This window comes from Berghia stephanieae, chromosome 3 (assembly GCF_034508935.2).
Source record: "Berghia stephanieae isolate SIO BIC M18660-M18661 chromosome 3, UCSD_Bste_1.3, whole genome shotgun sequence".
NCBI classification, from domain to species: domain Eukaryota; kingdom Metazoa; phylum Mollusca; class Gastropoda; order Nudibranchia; family Aeolidiidae; genus Berghia; species Berghia stephanieae.
Window position 1 is genome coordinate 77,765,509 of NC_088362.1, and position 15,410 is coordinate 77,780,918.

At 35.5% G+C, this 15,410-nt stretch overlaps 1 protein-coding gene across 1 annotated transcript in view; it reads left to right on the forward strand.

The window, feature by feature from the left end:
• The window catches only part of LOC144968512 (uncharacterized), a 78,041-nt gene extending 69,043 nt beyond the window's left edge, over window positions 1–8,998 (forward strand). The window contains exons 2-3 of the mRNA XM_078906965.1: window positions 6,171–6,338; window positions 7,516–8,998. Of these exons, the coding sequence (XP_078763091.1) occupies window positions 6,171–6,338; window positions 7,516–8,894 (1,547 nt within the window). The 3' untranslated portion in view covers window positions 8,895–8,998. The remainder of the gene's footprint in view (window positions 1–6,170; window positions 6,339–7,515) is intronic.
• Window positions 8,999–15,410: the final 6,412 nt, after the last annotated feature.

Genomic DNA, 15,410 nt, shown 5'->3' on the forward strand with positions numbered 1-15,410 from the left:
TTGTTACTGTTTGGGGTTTTTTTCTTGTTGAAGGAGGGTTGGGTTTGATGTTTGATTTGTTTTGTATATGTCTTACTGGGGAGGGGGATTTGGGGGGGGGGGGGGGTGTGTTTTGTTTTGGTTTTTGTTTGTATGTTTTGTTTTTGTTTTGTTTTTTTTGTTTTGGGGGGGGGGGGTTGTTGGTGTTGGGGTGGGGGCGGGGGGGATGGGGGGGGGGGAGGGGGGGCGTATTTCTTCTTGAGCTTATCGTCGAACAACTTTATTCGAACTCATTGAACTGATAATGGCATGAAGAGTCAACAAGTCTAAGACTTGGAATTCCATTATTTAAAATAAAGATATATCAGTATGTCCCGAATGGCAATCCAGGATTATACAGTCTATTACTAAACAACTTTTCTTTCACTTTATCCGAAACAAATTTTGTTCATAAAGTGTACTTTATATATGTGACCCGCCGTCTTAACAAGGTGTTATGTCGAGGTGACCCATACACTGAAAATTGGCAGAAAGCGATGTGTGCATATATGCAGGTCTGACATCCGAACGTAATTATGGGCCTAGTTTAACAATGTTGTAATGGACAATATTTTGCGTCATTTTTTGAGATTTCAATCACAACCATGAGCCCATAATAAGTTTGGTTATTAGACCTGCAAATACGCGCACGTCAACCTTAAGGCTTAAATTATTATTTTATTGTAATGATTCATCCCATCGACCTTAAAAAAAGTACTTGATTTGACTCAAGCCCGACATAATCACGTGACACATCGCCTCATCATTGTGTTATCTATGCCGTGTTGATTTAGATGCTAAAAATTGAATTTATTGTCCAAAACTTTAGAAGAGGGTTACTTTTATATTTCACTAAGAACATTGAGTAATACTTCTTTAAGGAACTGAGACCAAAATGTCTTATTTCTGTTCATTTCGATTTTTTTTTCTTTTGTGGCATCTGATCCACCCCGACATGTAACTGTTTCGAGGGTATGGGTTACGTTATCTATATGTTGAGACGGAACCCCCCGCCCCTTCCCCCATCTCGCGTAGGCTTGTAAAAGAGTCCTACACTGGAGGCTTAAAGGTCGCAGATTAAAAGACTTTTTGACAAGTTGGGACCATCTATCAATATTAGGGGAATGCGTTTGTCACCATTTCGGCCCCTAGTTGTCTGCATTACAGTGAAAGTGCGGCTATGGTCTTGTGGTATGACACTCGCTTTCGGAACGGAAGGTCCTGAGTTCGAGCCTCGCTCGGCGCATAGTTGAGTCCTTGTAAAAGGCTCTTTACTCACATTCTCTCACCGCACTCGGGTGTAAAATGACTACCTGGCCGTTAACAGCGTTGTCTCTGTCCGAAAACTTTTTTTGTAATATCGCCCAACAGGCGTCATGTCTCGTTCTACGTGTTACGTGTTGGTCAGGGACCCCTTGTAAAGTGCTTTGAGTAAGTTTAGTGATTATTGCTCTATATAAAATCTCAAAAGCTCAAGTTTGAAAGTGTTCTAAGGACAGCTTAGACGAAAACAACATCAAAGTTTGATGGTTTTTACGAGTGTATAAAAATCGGAAATCACACCAACTTATGGGCACAAACCACAACGCTTTGATGACAGTCCTTGTTATTATTTTATTCACTAATCAAGGGACCGAATCAGCCAGATTTGAAGGTCTTATAACCCAAATTATTATAAGCTCCTTGTTGTAATAGAAATGCTCTCAAACCAACGCATATATATATATATATATATATATATATATATATATATATATATATATTATATTATATTATATATTATATATATTTATATATTATTTTTACCATATATATATATATATATATATTATATATATATATATATTTTATATATATATATATAATCTAAACAATAACAAAAATAAGACTTAAAATTGTTTTCGTTTATCAGACATGCAAATACGTCGACGTTGCATTCACCCAATATTGAACCTTTTTTTCTTTTCTTTTGGCTAAAATAAAAATATGCATTTAGTCATGTTACGTCACCGTAAAAAGCCTCAAGAGAGGTTAGATAGTATGTCTTATCCACCTCCAAAGGAATTACTTTGAGGGTGAAATTGGGAATAAAATAAAGTAAGCCCTTTATACTTCATAGCATTTCATAGGATTAGGCAAAAGCAACATTATCCGAGTTACCCCACGTCCCGACAGCTTATTTAGTTGAGCACTCGCTTCACACGAAAAGGGACCAAGATCGATGATCCCTGGGGAAGTCGAGACTTTCCTTCTGATCACTCCACCCCCCCCCCCCCCCCCCCCCCCACACACACACACACACCCTGGGTAACTGGGTATATAAAATATGGTGGAAAGTACTTTGTGGTTGACTAGCGTCCTATCTAAAAGGAAACAAGCAATTGCTATTGTCCGTCTCCCGGCTCCTTGGGTCTTATGTCTCTGAAGGACTTATTTTTAAAAACCCATGCCGTACTTTGAAATCTCATTGAAGAAGAAACTTACCATCAACTGTAGTGATAAAGCCTTTCGGGGTGATTTTGCCCGAACCGATTTGAGCATTTTGATTTGAGTATTCTTATGCGTGTTGCAGTTATTTCCCAAAATAGCGGACTTGATTTTTTTTTTTTATCAAAAGAAATAACTGTCAAAAAGCTTAATATAATCTAATTTTTGTCCAAATCTATTGAGACAATGTCACTCCTGGAGGCAAAGCCACACCAGTGGACGGTGTCTTGTACTGAGATTCTAATTAGAATGACAATTATCCGTATTAGTAGCATTATGGGCTTTAAAGATGAAAACAAAAAACAAAAAACAAAAAACAACAACAAAAAAACAACAAAACAATCCCCTCAGCGACCACGTATATTCTAACCAAAGTGCACTTTTTTTGCAGGTCCGATAACCGAACACAAGTATGGGCTCTTTTAACATTTATAAAATGCAATGAGCAATATTTTTCATTGGTTTGAGAGTAATTCCATTACAACAATGAAACCATATCAATTCGGGCTATCTGACCTGCAAATAAATATATACGTCAATTTTAGCTCATATCTTTTCTTTTAAACGAGTCCTTCAGAGACATTAGACCTATGGAGCCGCGCCCGGAGTCTTTCCCAGTTTCTATAGTATAACGTGAAACGGACAATAGCAATTTCTTGCTATCCTTTTGATAGAACGCTAATCTATCGCAAAGTACTTTTAACAGACCTAACAGACCCCAGCTACTCATTTACTTCTGTGTGAACCGGGAAGTCAGAAAAAATAATCTTGACTGCACCTGGGATCGATCTTGGTCCGCTTGCGAGTGCTCTACCATCTGAGCTATCGGACATCCCCCCCCCCCCCCCACCCCAGAGCTTAAAATTTAAGCTTAAAATTCAGCTCTACGCATCTAATTCTTCCCGGTATAATATCATCAGGAGACGATTGGTCACATATTATTATTATTATTATTATTATTATTATCATCATCATCATCATCATCATCATCATCATCATCATCATCATCATCATCATCATCATCATCATCATCATCATCATTATTATTTTATGATGATTATTATTATTATTATTATTATTATTATTATTATTATTATTATTATTATTATTATTATTATTATCATCATCATCATCATCATCATTATTATTATATTATTATTATTATTATTATTATTATTATTATTATTATTATTATTATTATTAATTATTATTTTTCCCATATGCATTCATTATTGTGTCCGATGTCCCTCAGACTTTGTACTTAAAATCTAAGTTTTGTTCGTTTTCAAACGTGTCGTATTTCGGAATATTATTGACACTTTCCTCCTTTTATATATATATATATAATATAAATAAATTTAAAATGTCTTGATGTGTTTTTAAATCCCCTGCAAGCAAACAAATCTATTTGATGAAATGCTGTTTCATCCCACCACTAGTGGAATTGCGAATCGCTCCAATTTCATTATGATGTTGTTTTGCTTTTTTGTTGATTCAACAAAAGCATTTCGTGTATTGGAGATCGTAAACATCTTTATTATCAGCATTGGATTCATTATCATTATCATTACAATTATCGTCGACGAATATGAACAGAAATATTGACGTCATTCTCATTATTATTATTATCATTATTACTAGTAGCTGTATTATTAGTATCATCATCATCATCATCATCATCATCATCATCATCATCATCATCGCATCATCATCACCATTATTATTATTATTATTATTATTATTATTATTATTATTATTATTATTATTATTATTATTATTATTATTATTATTATTATTATTATTGTTGTTGTTGTTGTTGTTCTTGTCGACGTCTCCAAATTGTATTCCCGTCATTTTTATCATCATCGTCTTTGTTGCCGTCTTCACCTCAATTAATATCTTCATTAGCATTATCATCGCCATAATTATCATCATCTTTCAAGAGCACGACATTTAACTGGTTAATGAAAGTCAAGTTTCGTTCAGCACACAAAGCACAATGTTTCATGTTAAACCTTTGCACCATGAGATCACTTGAATCGGCTACATGGGCCAGTCGCCGAAAGCAATCCAGGCAGTCTGCCTTTTACAAATACCACCATGCGCAAATTAAAATTTCAACAAAAACCAATCCACAGCTGTCAACACGCAGACATAGCTCTCTTACCACCCCTTCCTTGACATATACAATCATCATCCAACGTGGCTTGTGCTCTTGACCACGTTGCCGATCAGCTGTCTCCACGAATCACGATCCTCTGCGGTGCGCATGAAATCTGTGTTGCTTTTTAAGTCACATTTGGCCATTCTTATGTTATTTAGATAAGTCATTCTTTGTCTTCCTCTAGCTCTCTTTCCTTCGATCATCCCAGATGTTACCAACTTTTCTATTCCGTCTCTTCTCCACACATGTCCCAGAAAGCGTAACTGCCTCTTTCTGATGTTATCGATCAGTATTCTTCCCTTTCTCACCTTCTCCAACACTTCTTCGTTCGTACACCTTGACATATAAAATCAACATAAGAATATATAATATTATAGGAACAGAGCTTTTCCCCACAAGCCACAAAGGAATGGAACAATCTGTCAGAAGAAATAGTGACAGCACCAAATCGTGAACAAGTCCTGGGCGCTCTGAGTGCATACAACATGGTGCAGTGGTTGTCGTCAGCATGATGGCGTTGGCTGCCCGAACGAAGAAGAAGAAGAAGAAGAAGAAGAAGAAGAAGAAGAAGAAGAAGAAGAAGAAGAAGAAGAAGAAGAAGAAGAAGAAGAAGAAGAAGAAGAAGAAGATCCTTAGTCAATGTGTAATACTAGGCTGCTGGAAGCTGTGGATGAATACCACCAATGACTCATTCCTGTTACGATTGCAACATTTTGTCATTTTCCAATTGTAACATTCAGAATGGGAAGTTACTGCTGTTAAAAGATGATGATGTCAAAACCGTGTATTTAAAATGTAATGTTGTTCATTTCATTGATTTTAACGGGAATGAGTCGTGAGTTAAGGACAGATTTTGCATTCAAATCATGTTTGAAATAAATATTAGAATACAATCGTGGATTTGTTGTCAAATTAATAATAATATATGAAATTTGAATTAATTTTCCTTGATTTATTGAGGACAATAAATATATAGATATGTTTATTTTTTGTTGTATTTTTTTTCAGTTGCAGGTGCCACAATTTGACGTTTTAATTCGTTTCAAAGTTAAAATCACTTTTTGACATGAAGTCCATCCCGACATCATACCGCGTTGAGAAAATAGTTCACAGATAGATAGAACGAAGATGACGTCACTCTGGTCTTTGTTATTGTTTTTTTTGCCATCTGCGTTTATCAGTTATTCTCAATAAACTGCATTAACCAAACTATAAACGTTCATGATTACACATAATTACACATAGTTTTGTGTGTTGGTACGTCAGTCATATTTCCGGATGGCAATGTTGTGAGCTTCTTAGCCAAGCGCATTCTATCTATATCCAGTGCAAACAAAAGTTTATTTGTTAGTTTTTTCTGTGTCTGTTTTTTGTTTGTTTGTTTGTTTGTTTTTTTTTTGTTTGTTTGTTTGTTTTTGTTTGTTTTTGTTTGTTTTTTTTTTTGTTTTTTTTTTTTTTTGTTATTTTTTACAATTCTGTTTATCCTCTATTTATTTTACAGCATGTGTACCTCTTGAACCCGACTCCTCCGTCTACTTCGTTAGTGTGAACACCACGCATGCGCACTACAGCTGTCGTGGTGGCTACCGCTACTGGAATGGGGACCACCATCGGTCATGTGACTCCAATGGAACATGGACTGGTCAGGCACTCCAATGTACCGTAGATAGTAAGTAAATGCATCCTTAGTGGCGTTTATATCACCGTCATCGCCACCGTCGTTGTCGTACGCCTCCTCATCCTCCTCCTCCTCAAAATCATCATCATCATCATCATCATCATCATCATCATCATCATCATCATCATCATCATCATCATCATCATCCATGATCATCATCATCATCATCATCATCATCATCATCATATCATCATCATCATCATCATCATCATCATCATCACCATCATCATCATCATCATCATCATCACATCCATTGCCATACCTAGTTTCATCTTTGTCAGTAAAAGTAACAATCGGTGCACAGTTCATTTATATGTATTTCTCTTCTTTTTTCCTCTTTCTTCCCTTCTTTCTATATTTTTTTTCCACAATTTCTTTAGTATGGCCAAATTTACTCAAGAATAATGGGATTGGATTTAATTCAAATCCTGTAAGTTGAGCTTAAAATTCAAATTTAAGCGTTGTGTTCATCCTGATATAAAATCTGTTTGAGACGATAGATTGTATATAAAGATCCTTCAGAGCCATTAGGCCCGTGGAGCCGAAGTTTATTCCGGTTTCTATAGCGTGAAATGGACCATTATAGCAATTGCTTGCTACCCTTTGGACAGGACGCCAGTACTTCCGCAAAGTATTTTCTGTCAGGTTTAACAGATCCAGCCACCCAATCATTGCTGGGTGAACATGGGTGAACATGGGTGTCAGAAATAAATCTCGCCTGCACCCGGCATCGATCTTTGCGTGCGAAGCGATTGCTCTATCGAGACCCCCGATAGGTCACATATATCAATTCATAACAATTTATAAAGTAGTCCTAAGACCCATGAAACGTATGGAGACGTATTTCTATCCCAATTGAATCAGCGTAAAATATGTAGTTCCGCCTAGCATCCTTCGTTTAGACCATACTACCTGATCAATGGTGGATACACAGAGGGATCAGGAGAAAACAAAAACCTGAAATCAGGACATATATTGATCCCTTTGCTTGTTAGGCGTGTGCCCTCTCGGTTGAGATTTCGTGGCACCATTATCAATAAGCGAATGACTTAACAACAGTGCTACCGCTTCGCCTATCTGGACCTCAAAACATACAAAGGTTAATATGTTTATAGAACAATTTTTAATACGTATTTCAAACCACTGTTTGTATTATATCTCTCACCAGGTGTGATGCCGAAGACGTACTTGGTTATCCTTATAGTGGGCGCCACTATTGCCATTTTTGTGGCATGCATCCCTTACGACTTCTACAGATTCCGGAAACGGAAGAAGAAAGTGCGAGACCATCAAGAGAGGCTGTCTCTGGTCACAAGGATAGCACCGAATCATGCCACAGTCATTCTTGACACCGATGCGAATGCCTCTAAGGCAGTTCCAGAACCTCCTAGAAAGTTTGGATTGAAGTCATTGTTCAGCGTGTTCCGGTTTGTTGGTGGTAAAATGAAAACAACTGTTGAAGAAGATTCCAAAAGCAATACAAATAAATGTGACATTCTAAAAGGCAAGTCTATATGTGAAGAAGGCAGTAGTGGTGATAGCGCTTGTGGTGGTAGTAAGGGTAGTGGTGGTGCTGCTGGTGGCAGTGGTGGTGTTGGTGGTGGTAGTGGTAATGGCGGTAGTAGTAGTAGCAGCAGCGGTAGCGGAAGTGGTAGTGGTAGTGGTAATGGTAGCGGTAGTTGTAGCGGTAGTGGAAGTGGAAGTGGCAATGAAAGCGGTTGTAGTGGAAGTGGTATAGGAAGTGGTGTTAGTGCAACCGAAAAGAGTTTCAGCTCAGGAAACGGGATCGCCAGTTCAGACATGCCAACTGCTTCTTCCTTCGTACTCGACCCGCACCATTCCAGTGGATGTCCAAAAAGTGACGATAATGTCCTTGACCTGTGTGGTCCAAGTTCTTACAGGCCTCGTGTCAACCTCGTGCAGCAATTAAGCTCATCGCCAGATGAAACGTCGGACTATTTTGATAAACATATGACTGAAAAAAACAGGGGGAATTTATCCAGTGGCAATAATTCTCCCTACTCATTTTCCAACAGTAAAATCAATCAAATCACTTACAGTGGCAGTACAAGTCGTTCTGGTACGCCCCCTAATCACGCCACGTCAAACACCTCCATCAATTCTTCAGCCTTCCGAAACGCCGTTAAAACATCAAATCAATCTCTCGTATCGAGAAAGAAAAGAAAATTTACAAAGTCTATATCAGATACAAAAATAAGCGCTGAAAAATTAAACCGCTCCGATGATAAATTACATAGTTCCAATCCAGCGATGGTCGATGTCACTCCGATTTCAAGCACGACAACGTCACCATCAGTGAGCAATTCCAAAATTAATGGAGACCCTTATTTCCCAGTTTATATCCCACCCCCACCACCTTCATCATCAACGATAACGACTTCGTTGATGACTCCAATCTCCTCTTCTTCCTCTCCAAATCTTTGTCAGGACAAGCGCGATGATCGCTCAAGAACGTTTCATTCTCAAGCAGGAAATGCGAGCAGTAACCCATATCATTCAATGCCGACTATATCCGACGTTCCTTGAATCTTGTATTCAAGAACTGGTTAATTGTGGCCAAATGTCTCCAAACGGTGTTATATCAAAGTGTTTTGTATAGTAAAATTTGAATTTATGATCAAAATATGAAACTTGAGTTACCTAACATTATTTGCTTTATTTTATGAGAATTAATTAATTTTCACAAAGTACATGAACCCCTAATGCCATGTCCTTGATTAATTTAAGTTTATAATATTCGCTTTTTTCTCGTATCCTCTTGATCCCGATATAATACTTTTTGAGGCTGTGGGTCACAATTTCATCGACAAATTAATATGAAATTTTAACACACTCACAAACTTTTGGTGTGAGACTGGGTACCGAAGACCTGTTGTAGAAAGTGCAAGAAGTCTTCATATTTCTAAGAAAATTCTTGTTTTTGCCCACAACAAATTATAAACGGTCACATATAATGTGATATCCAGAATAATGATATGGATACGCTTGAAAAAATGCCAGGGCCAATTCCGGAGTACACTTCAACATTTTTATGTCCTTTTGTATGTAACGTTGTATTGAATGTAGAAAGTTTATTATCCTTACAATAGTACAGAAAAAAGTCAGTTGGGGGGGGGGGGGGTACATACTCGCGCCGACAGTTAATGTGTGCTAGATGTCGTAAAATTGAGTGGCTCTTTATGTTTTGCAAACCGTCTTTGTCCATACTTTATAATTCATACTGATAACCATAATATTTATTTATTTACTTATTTATGTATGTGTTCGGGGTTACCAAACACCATGAAGTTTTCCAAAAAAAATTAGTCACACGATTTTACGACATCCAGCCCTCAACTGATGGGCACAAGTATTCGTATATTGGCGCCACCCATCGTCTCATTTGTCCTCCAGCGACTGTTGCAGAATATTGAGCATAATATTATTGTTTTAGTACTCGTATATGAAATACCGTCACAACCAAGAGGATAATGACAATTATATAACATGTCAATGTGTACTTTTAGAGAAAGTAAACCAATTTTAGTAGCCCAATGAAGACAAAACTTTTTGATGAAGAGGTCAGTAATATTTTTTTGTTTTGTTTTTGGAACTGGTACTAATAATGTTAATGATAACAAGTCAAGAAATTAAAAGAGTAGAGAGGTGTCAGAAGACAATAGAGGAGAAAAAACTTTTAGCGGTGATGAGAGTTGAACCCAAGTCCCAGCAGTTATGGTTCCCTCAGCGTGACCGCAAGAGAGACAGTCTCCAATCGAAACCATCACCTCTCCAAAATAGTGATTTCGAACGTAGTACTGTAGAATCCGCATAAAGTCAACACTCTTAAAGTCAACTTTTGCTTTAATACAACACTTCTTGTTGGTCCAAATAAATAGTCCGTTCTTTATTCAACATGTGTATTCCATTGATGGTGGATAAAGCCAACCTTGGTTAAAAGTCAAGCCGGGTGGTATTGGCTAAATCAGGATTTCTTTAGGCCACAAGGTCAACACAAAAACACCGCAACCGTTTATTGACGAGCGAGTTTTTATAGCTCTCATACTCATTAAAATGAGAAGATGGCAATGGTTGGGGCATATCTGTCGAAGACCTGATGAAACACTGACAAGGCAGGCTCTGCGATGGACACCCCAAGGAAAGAGGAAGCGAGGCCGCCCCAATGAGACTTGGAGACGTACTGTACCTAAAGAGGTACCTAAAGCTGAGAGGTCTATCATCCCTCGAGATGGCCCCCAAGAATAGCTGCTGACAGGACCAGGTGGAGATCCCTTGCATCGCCTCAAGTGCCACAGACCCGGAGAGTTAAGTGAGAGAGGGTGAGCTTTTTAAGCAATGCGCTTTATTCTCATTGCAATCTAATAAGATAAAAATGTGTGCCCAGTTAATTCAAATCTTCCAATTTATTTTCATAGTAATATGATACATAGACTATAATCGCAGGCTTTCTTAGCCTCGAGTGTTGAACAAGGATAAAAATGAAACACTTTAATTCTACATTTTTACCAGAAAATTTTTACTTCATATTCCGTCGTACGGTTGAATGGTCACTGCCTTTGAAAAATATTAACGCAAAAAGTGAAATACTGTACTTATGTGTAACTTTGCTTATGTGAGGGTGTGAGAATGTATGTATGTATGTATGTATGTATGTATGTATGTATGTATGTATGTATGTATGGATGGATGTATGGATGGATGGATGTGTGTGAGTGTGCGTTTGTGTGTATGCACGATGCACGAGTTTGTGCGAGTGTATGTCGATTAAATTATCCCCGACCAAGTAGAATGTCTCAAACCTGAGACATCTTAGAGGACTTGGGTAGATCAATACTTGTTGGTGACATGTCTAGGGACCATCGATCTTTTCTGCCAAATAAAAGAAGTTTGTTGCTTTATCTTATTTTGGTTTTGTTTGGTTTTTTTTTTTTTTTTTTTTGTTTTTTTTTTTTTCATTGTTATTATTTATTTATTTATTTATTTTTTGCCTTTATATTATTTTTTGTTTTGTTTTGTTTTGCTTTTGTTGTTGTTGTTGTTTTCCTTTTTTTGGTCATTTTATGACAGCAGAACAGTAATTAAACACTGCCCAAAAGCAATTGAATCAAACTCAAACATTACAACCTTAATTTTCTGCTCCAGATCTTTATTTATTGATCCATCGCATTTATCTGATATCATTAATGTTAGGATGAATTAAGTTAAGAAAATATAGTTTAAAGTTACGCTATATTAATATGACCCCTGCCTCAACGCCGGTGGTGATATTAAAGATGCTGAAAATTGAATTGCCAGATATTTGAACCAGATAAAAATTTATATTGTTATTCAAGAGAATAGATTAAGTATAGTTACTTGAGCTGGCAAAGACTTAGATTTCGATTTCCTAATCGTTAAAAAATTAATTAATTAAAAAGATAAAAGTAGTCGATGGAGCCGAAGTTTATCCCGGTTTCTTTAGCGTGAAACGGACAATAAAAATTTCTTGCTAATCTATCATAAAGTACTTTTTGCCAGATCACTCACTGCTGGGTGGACAGGGGGTCTGGTAAAAACATTTCACACTATCTGGGATTGATCTCTCCTTTTGCGTGTGGAAAGAAGCGAGAACCCTTAGCTATCGGGACCTTTTCATTTTTTTTTTCTTACTTTAAAGCTTTGGCGTCTGGTTCACATCCACATCATACCAGATTGAGGGGGTGGGTTACAAATGTCAGATTTAAGAAATTTAGGTTTCTATTTTAGAAACAAAACATTTTTTATCCTCTCATTTCGTCCCAAACTATTTTTTCAGAAAATTGGCTAAAGTTGGTTTACAGTTTTAATACGAGTACATAGATAAATTTACTGTTTATGAGTTATTCTAGCATCGTTAATAATGGAACTATTTATTAAGTCAAACAAACATCGGACATGTTAATAAAAATACATCCCTTTACTTTAAGAGCGCATTCGATTAATGTCACATGTGTATCAATAAATGGTGTAACGAAAAAATGAGAGGGACAAAACTACCTTTCCTTGACTTATTTATTTACTTATATATTCCTCACATACAAAATAAAAGAAGAAAAACGATTTAGAAGTCACTCAATGCCATTCAATGAGACATTTTAAATCGTAGTGCTCATATATAAAACGTCACGCAGATTATTGTAATGTTCGCCATGATTAAGATGACTTATAAAGTCAACACGATTTTGCATTTGTTTCAAGATTAAAAGGGAGGGGAGGAAGAGGAGGACAAAAGCGAAGAAAATGAGGATGAGGAGAATCAATCCCAGATTTGTTGGAATTTTTTTGAAAAAATGTTGAAAAATAATTTTGAAGATAAAAAAGTAAGTCGAATTTTCCTCCAACTTTGACGATATTGAAGTGGGTAGCCCAAGGGAAATAATTCATTTTTTTTTCTGGATTGCTCTTAAAGCTGATATTTATCTCCCTTTATTAACAACAAAAAAAAAAAAACGTTAGGGAAAACAATGTAAAGCAAATACAGTACTGACGATGAGGATGATGATGAAGAGGACGAGGGGAGGTTAATGATGATGATGATGATGATGATGATGATGATGAGGATAATAATAATAATATAATAATAATAATAATAATAATAATAATAATAATAATAATAATAATAATAATAATAATAATAATAATAATAATAATAATAAAATAATAATAAAATAATAATAATACGAAGAAGAAGAAGAAGAAGAAGAAGAAGAAGAAGAAGAAGAAGAAGAAGAAGAAGAAGAAGAAGAAGAAGAAGAAGAAGAAGAAGAAGAAGAAGAAGAAGAAGAAGAAGAAGAAAAAGAAGAAGAAGAAGAATATGACACTTTTTTTTCTATTTAATTTTCCATAATAAAATGATGAATTCAAAATTGCCAAACAATCAGCTAACTCATATAACATTGTAATTGTATTGTATTGAGCTATTTAATTTATCTTACTTTCGGCTTTCACCACTAAAATTACAACTATTGTCCCTTGTTATGTTACGTTTTATTGAGCTATATAATTTATCTTACTTTCGGCTTTCACCACTAAATATACAACTATTGTCCCTTGTTAGGTTACGTTTTCTTCGACTACATACAATTTTGTATGTAAAGTACCACATTCCAAAAACAAATACTATGAATCATACAATGTTTACTTGCCCATCCATTTACCCGAAATCCCATTTATGTGGTTTGCAACCAAGTGCTATCGTTTGTTAAAATGGAACTGATGAGCCTTTTTGATTGAAACGCAAATTATCATTGCATACAGTATTCCCACCAACTGCTTTGGGGTTGCCAATTTGGCATGTATACTGTTGCATTTTTTTTTTAGTTGACAAAAAAATGAACCATTTGATGTTTTTAACTTTATTTCATTTTTTTTTTTTTTTCGAGTGGGGGATAGGTGGAGGGGGAGTGGAAGAGGGGTTTTTTTTTGTCATATTGAGAAAAATATGCGGACGAACCATAACTGCACGCTACGATTAAAAGTCATTTGATAAAGTATTGTACCCTAAGAAGGAACAGCTCTTACCTTCAGAAAATAGAAAAATAAGATATATTCATTTTTATCTTGATGTGCTTTTACAAATTAACAATCTGGTAACTATAAATTAAAACTATTTTCTCACTAATCGGTCTTCCTCTGTAGATTATTTGTCATTCTTTTTTCTTTTGTAAACTTACCTTTTTTCTTTTCTGTTCTTTTTTTTTTTTTTTTTTTGCTACGGATGTATGACAAGTTTTGTGTCAATCTATATATATCTATGATGAGTCTTAAAATAATTAATTTGACTTGAAGTATTAATTAATCCTTTACAAAGGGGTTAATGAATATGTGTCAGAAACTGAGCTGCTATATCAGAGTAACGAATTAGGGAGCACGCACTGGTGAAAGTAAGATAAAAATCTGAGAAGGTGTGTGTGAAACAGTGCCACACAAAGAAGCAGGAAAAATACTGATCTTTTTTTCCCCTGTAATTTTCTTTTTGCTTTGTCTGGCACGGTTTCATATACACCTTTTTCAGATATTTAGTTAGTACTGGTATATAATGTAACACTCAAGTAAATAAACTAATTTTTATGTTGTTTTTTGTTTGTTTTTTCATATAGGCTACATCTACTGATAGTGATGTTTACCATTGCCTTGTATTCAACTTTTTAAAATCTACTTTTTGTGACCCATCGCCTCAAACTGATACCATTATGTTGAAGCCAACTCTAGATATTGAAACTGAAATCCATGAAAAAAAAAACCTATGGAATTTTTTTTAAAAAACGGAATTAAAATAAACTTTAGAACTTATTATAAATTTAACAAAACTGTTTGGCATCTGCTTTATTCCACCAATGACAGCAGCTGATCTTATAGGAAACAATTAAACAATCAAAAAGCCCTTTTGAATATTGTTACATTAATGACTATTGATAAGCCATTGTTTTAACTTCCCCGCCTTATTAGACAATGAGCAGAACAACCCAACTTATTGTGAAATGAACAAAATTTACTTTAGAAAGTCGAAAAAAGGGCTTCGATCACTTTCTAATAATATTATTAGTATTTTGATCTGTATACTCCATAAACCCAATCCAGAATTGTATTAGTCAGGATGAACTAAATAATTAAAATTGACTTCGTCTTAATCATGAAATTTCATCTGAATTGAGAAAGAATTAATGCAGTTTCTCAAATTTTATAACGCCAGCCATTTCCATTGTTTATATATCATTCCATTTTTGGACTATGTTTCATACCAACATAATAACGAATTTTGTAAGTGTCAAATTTTGTAATTCTGGCCATTTTCATTTTTTACAGTATTCCATTTTTTTAAAAATTGGTTCATACTGACATAATAACAAATTTTTTAAGTCATGTGTTCATTTTTATAAGTCTGGCCATTTTAATTAATTTTTTTTTACATTATACCCATTTTGGATTTGGGTTCATATCAACACAATAACGAATTGAGGCAGTGGGTCACAGTTTTTGTTCTCGTGAATTACTGTACATGTCAAATTTCATGTCGTGTGCTGT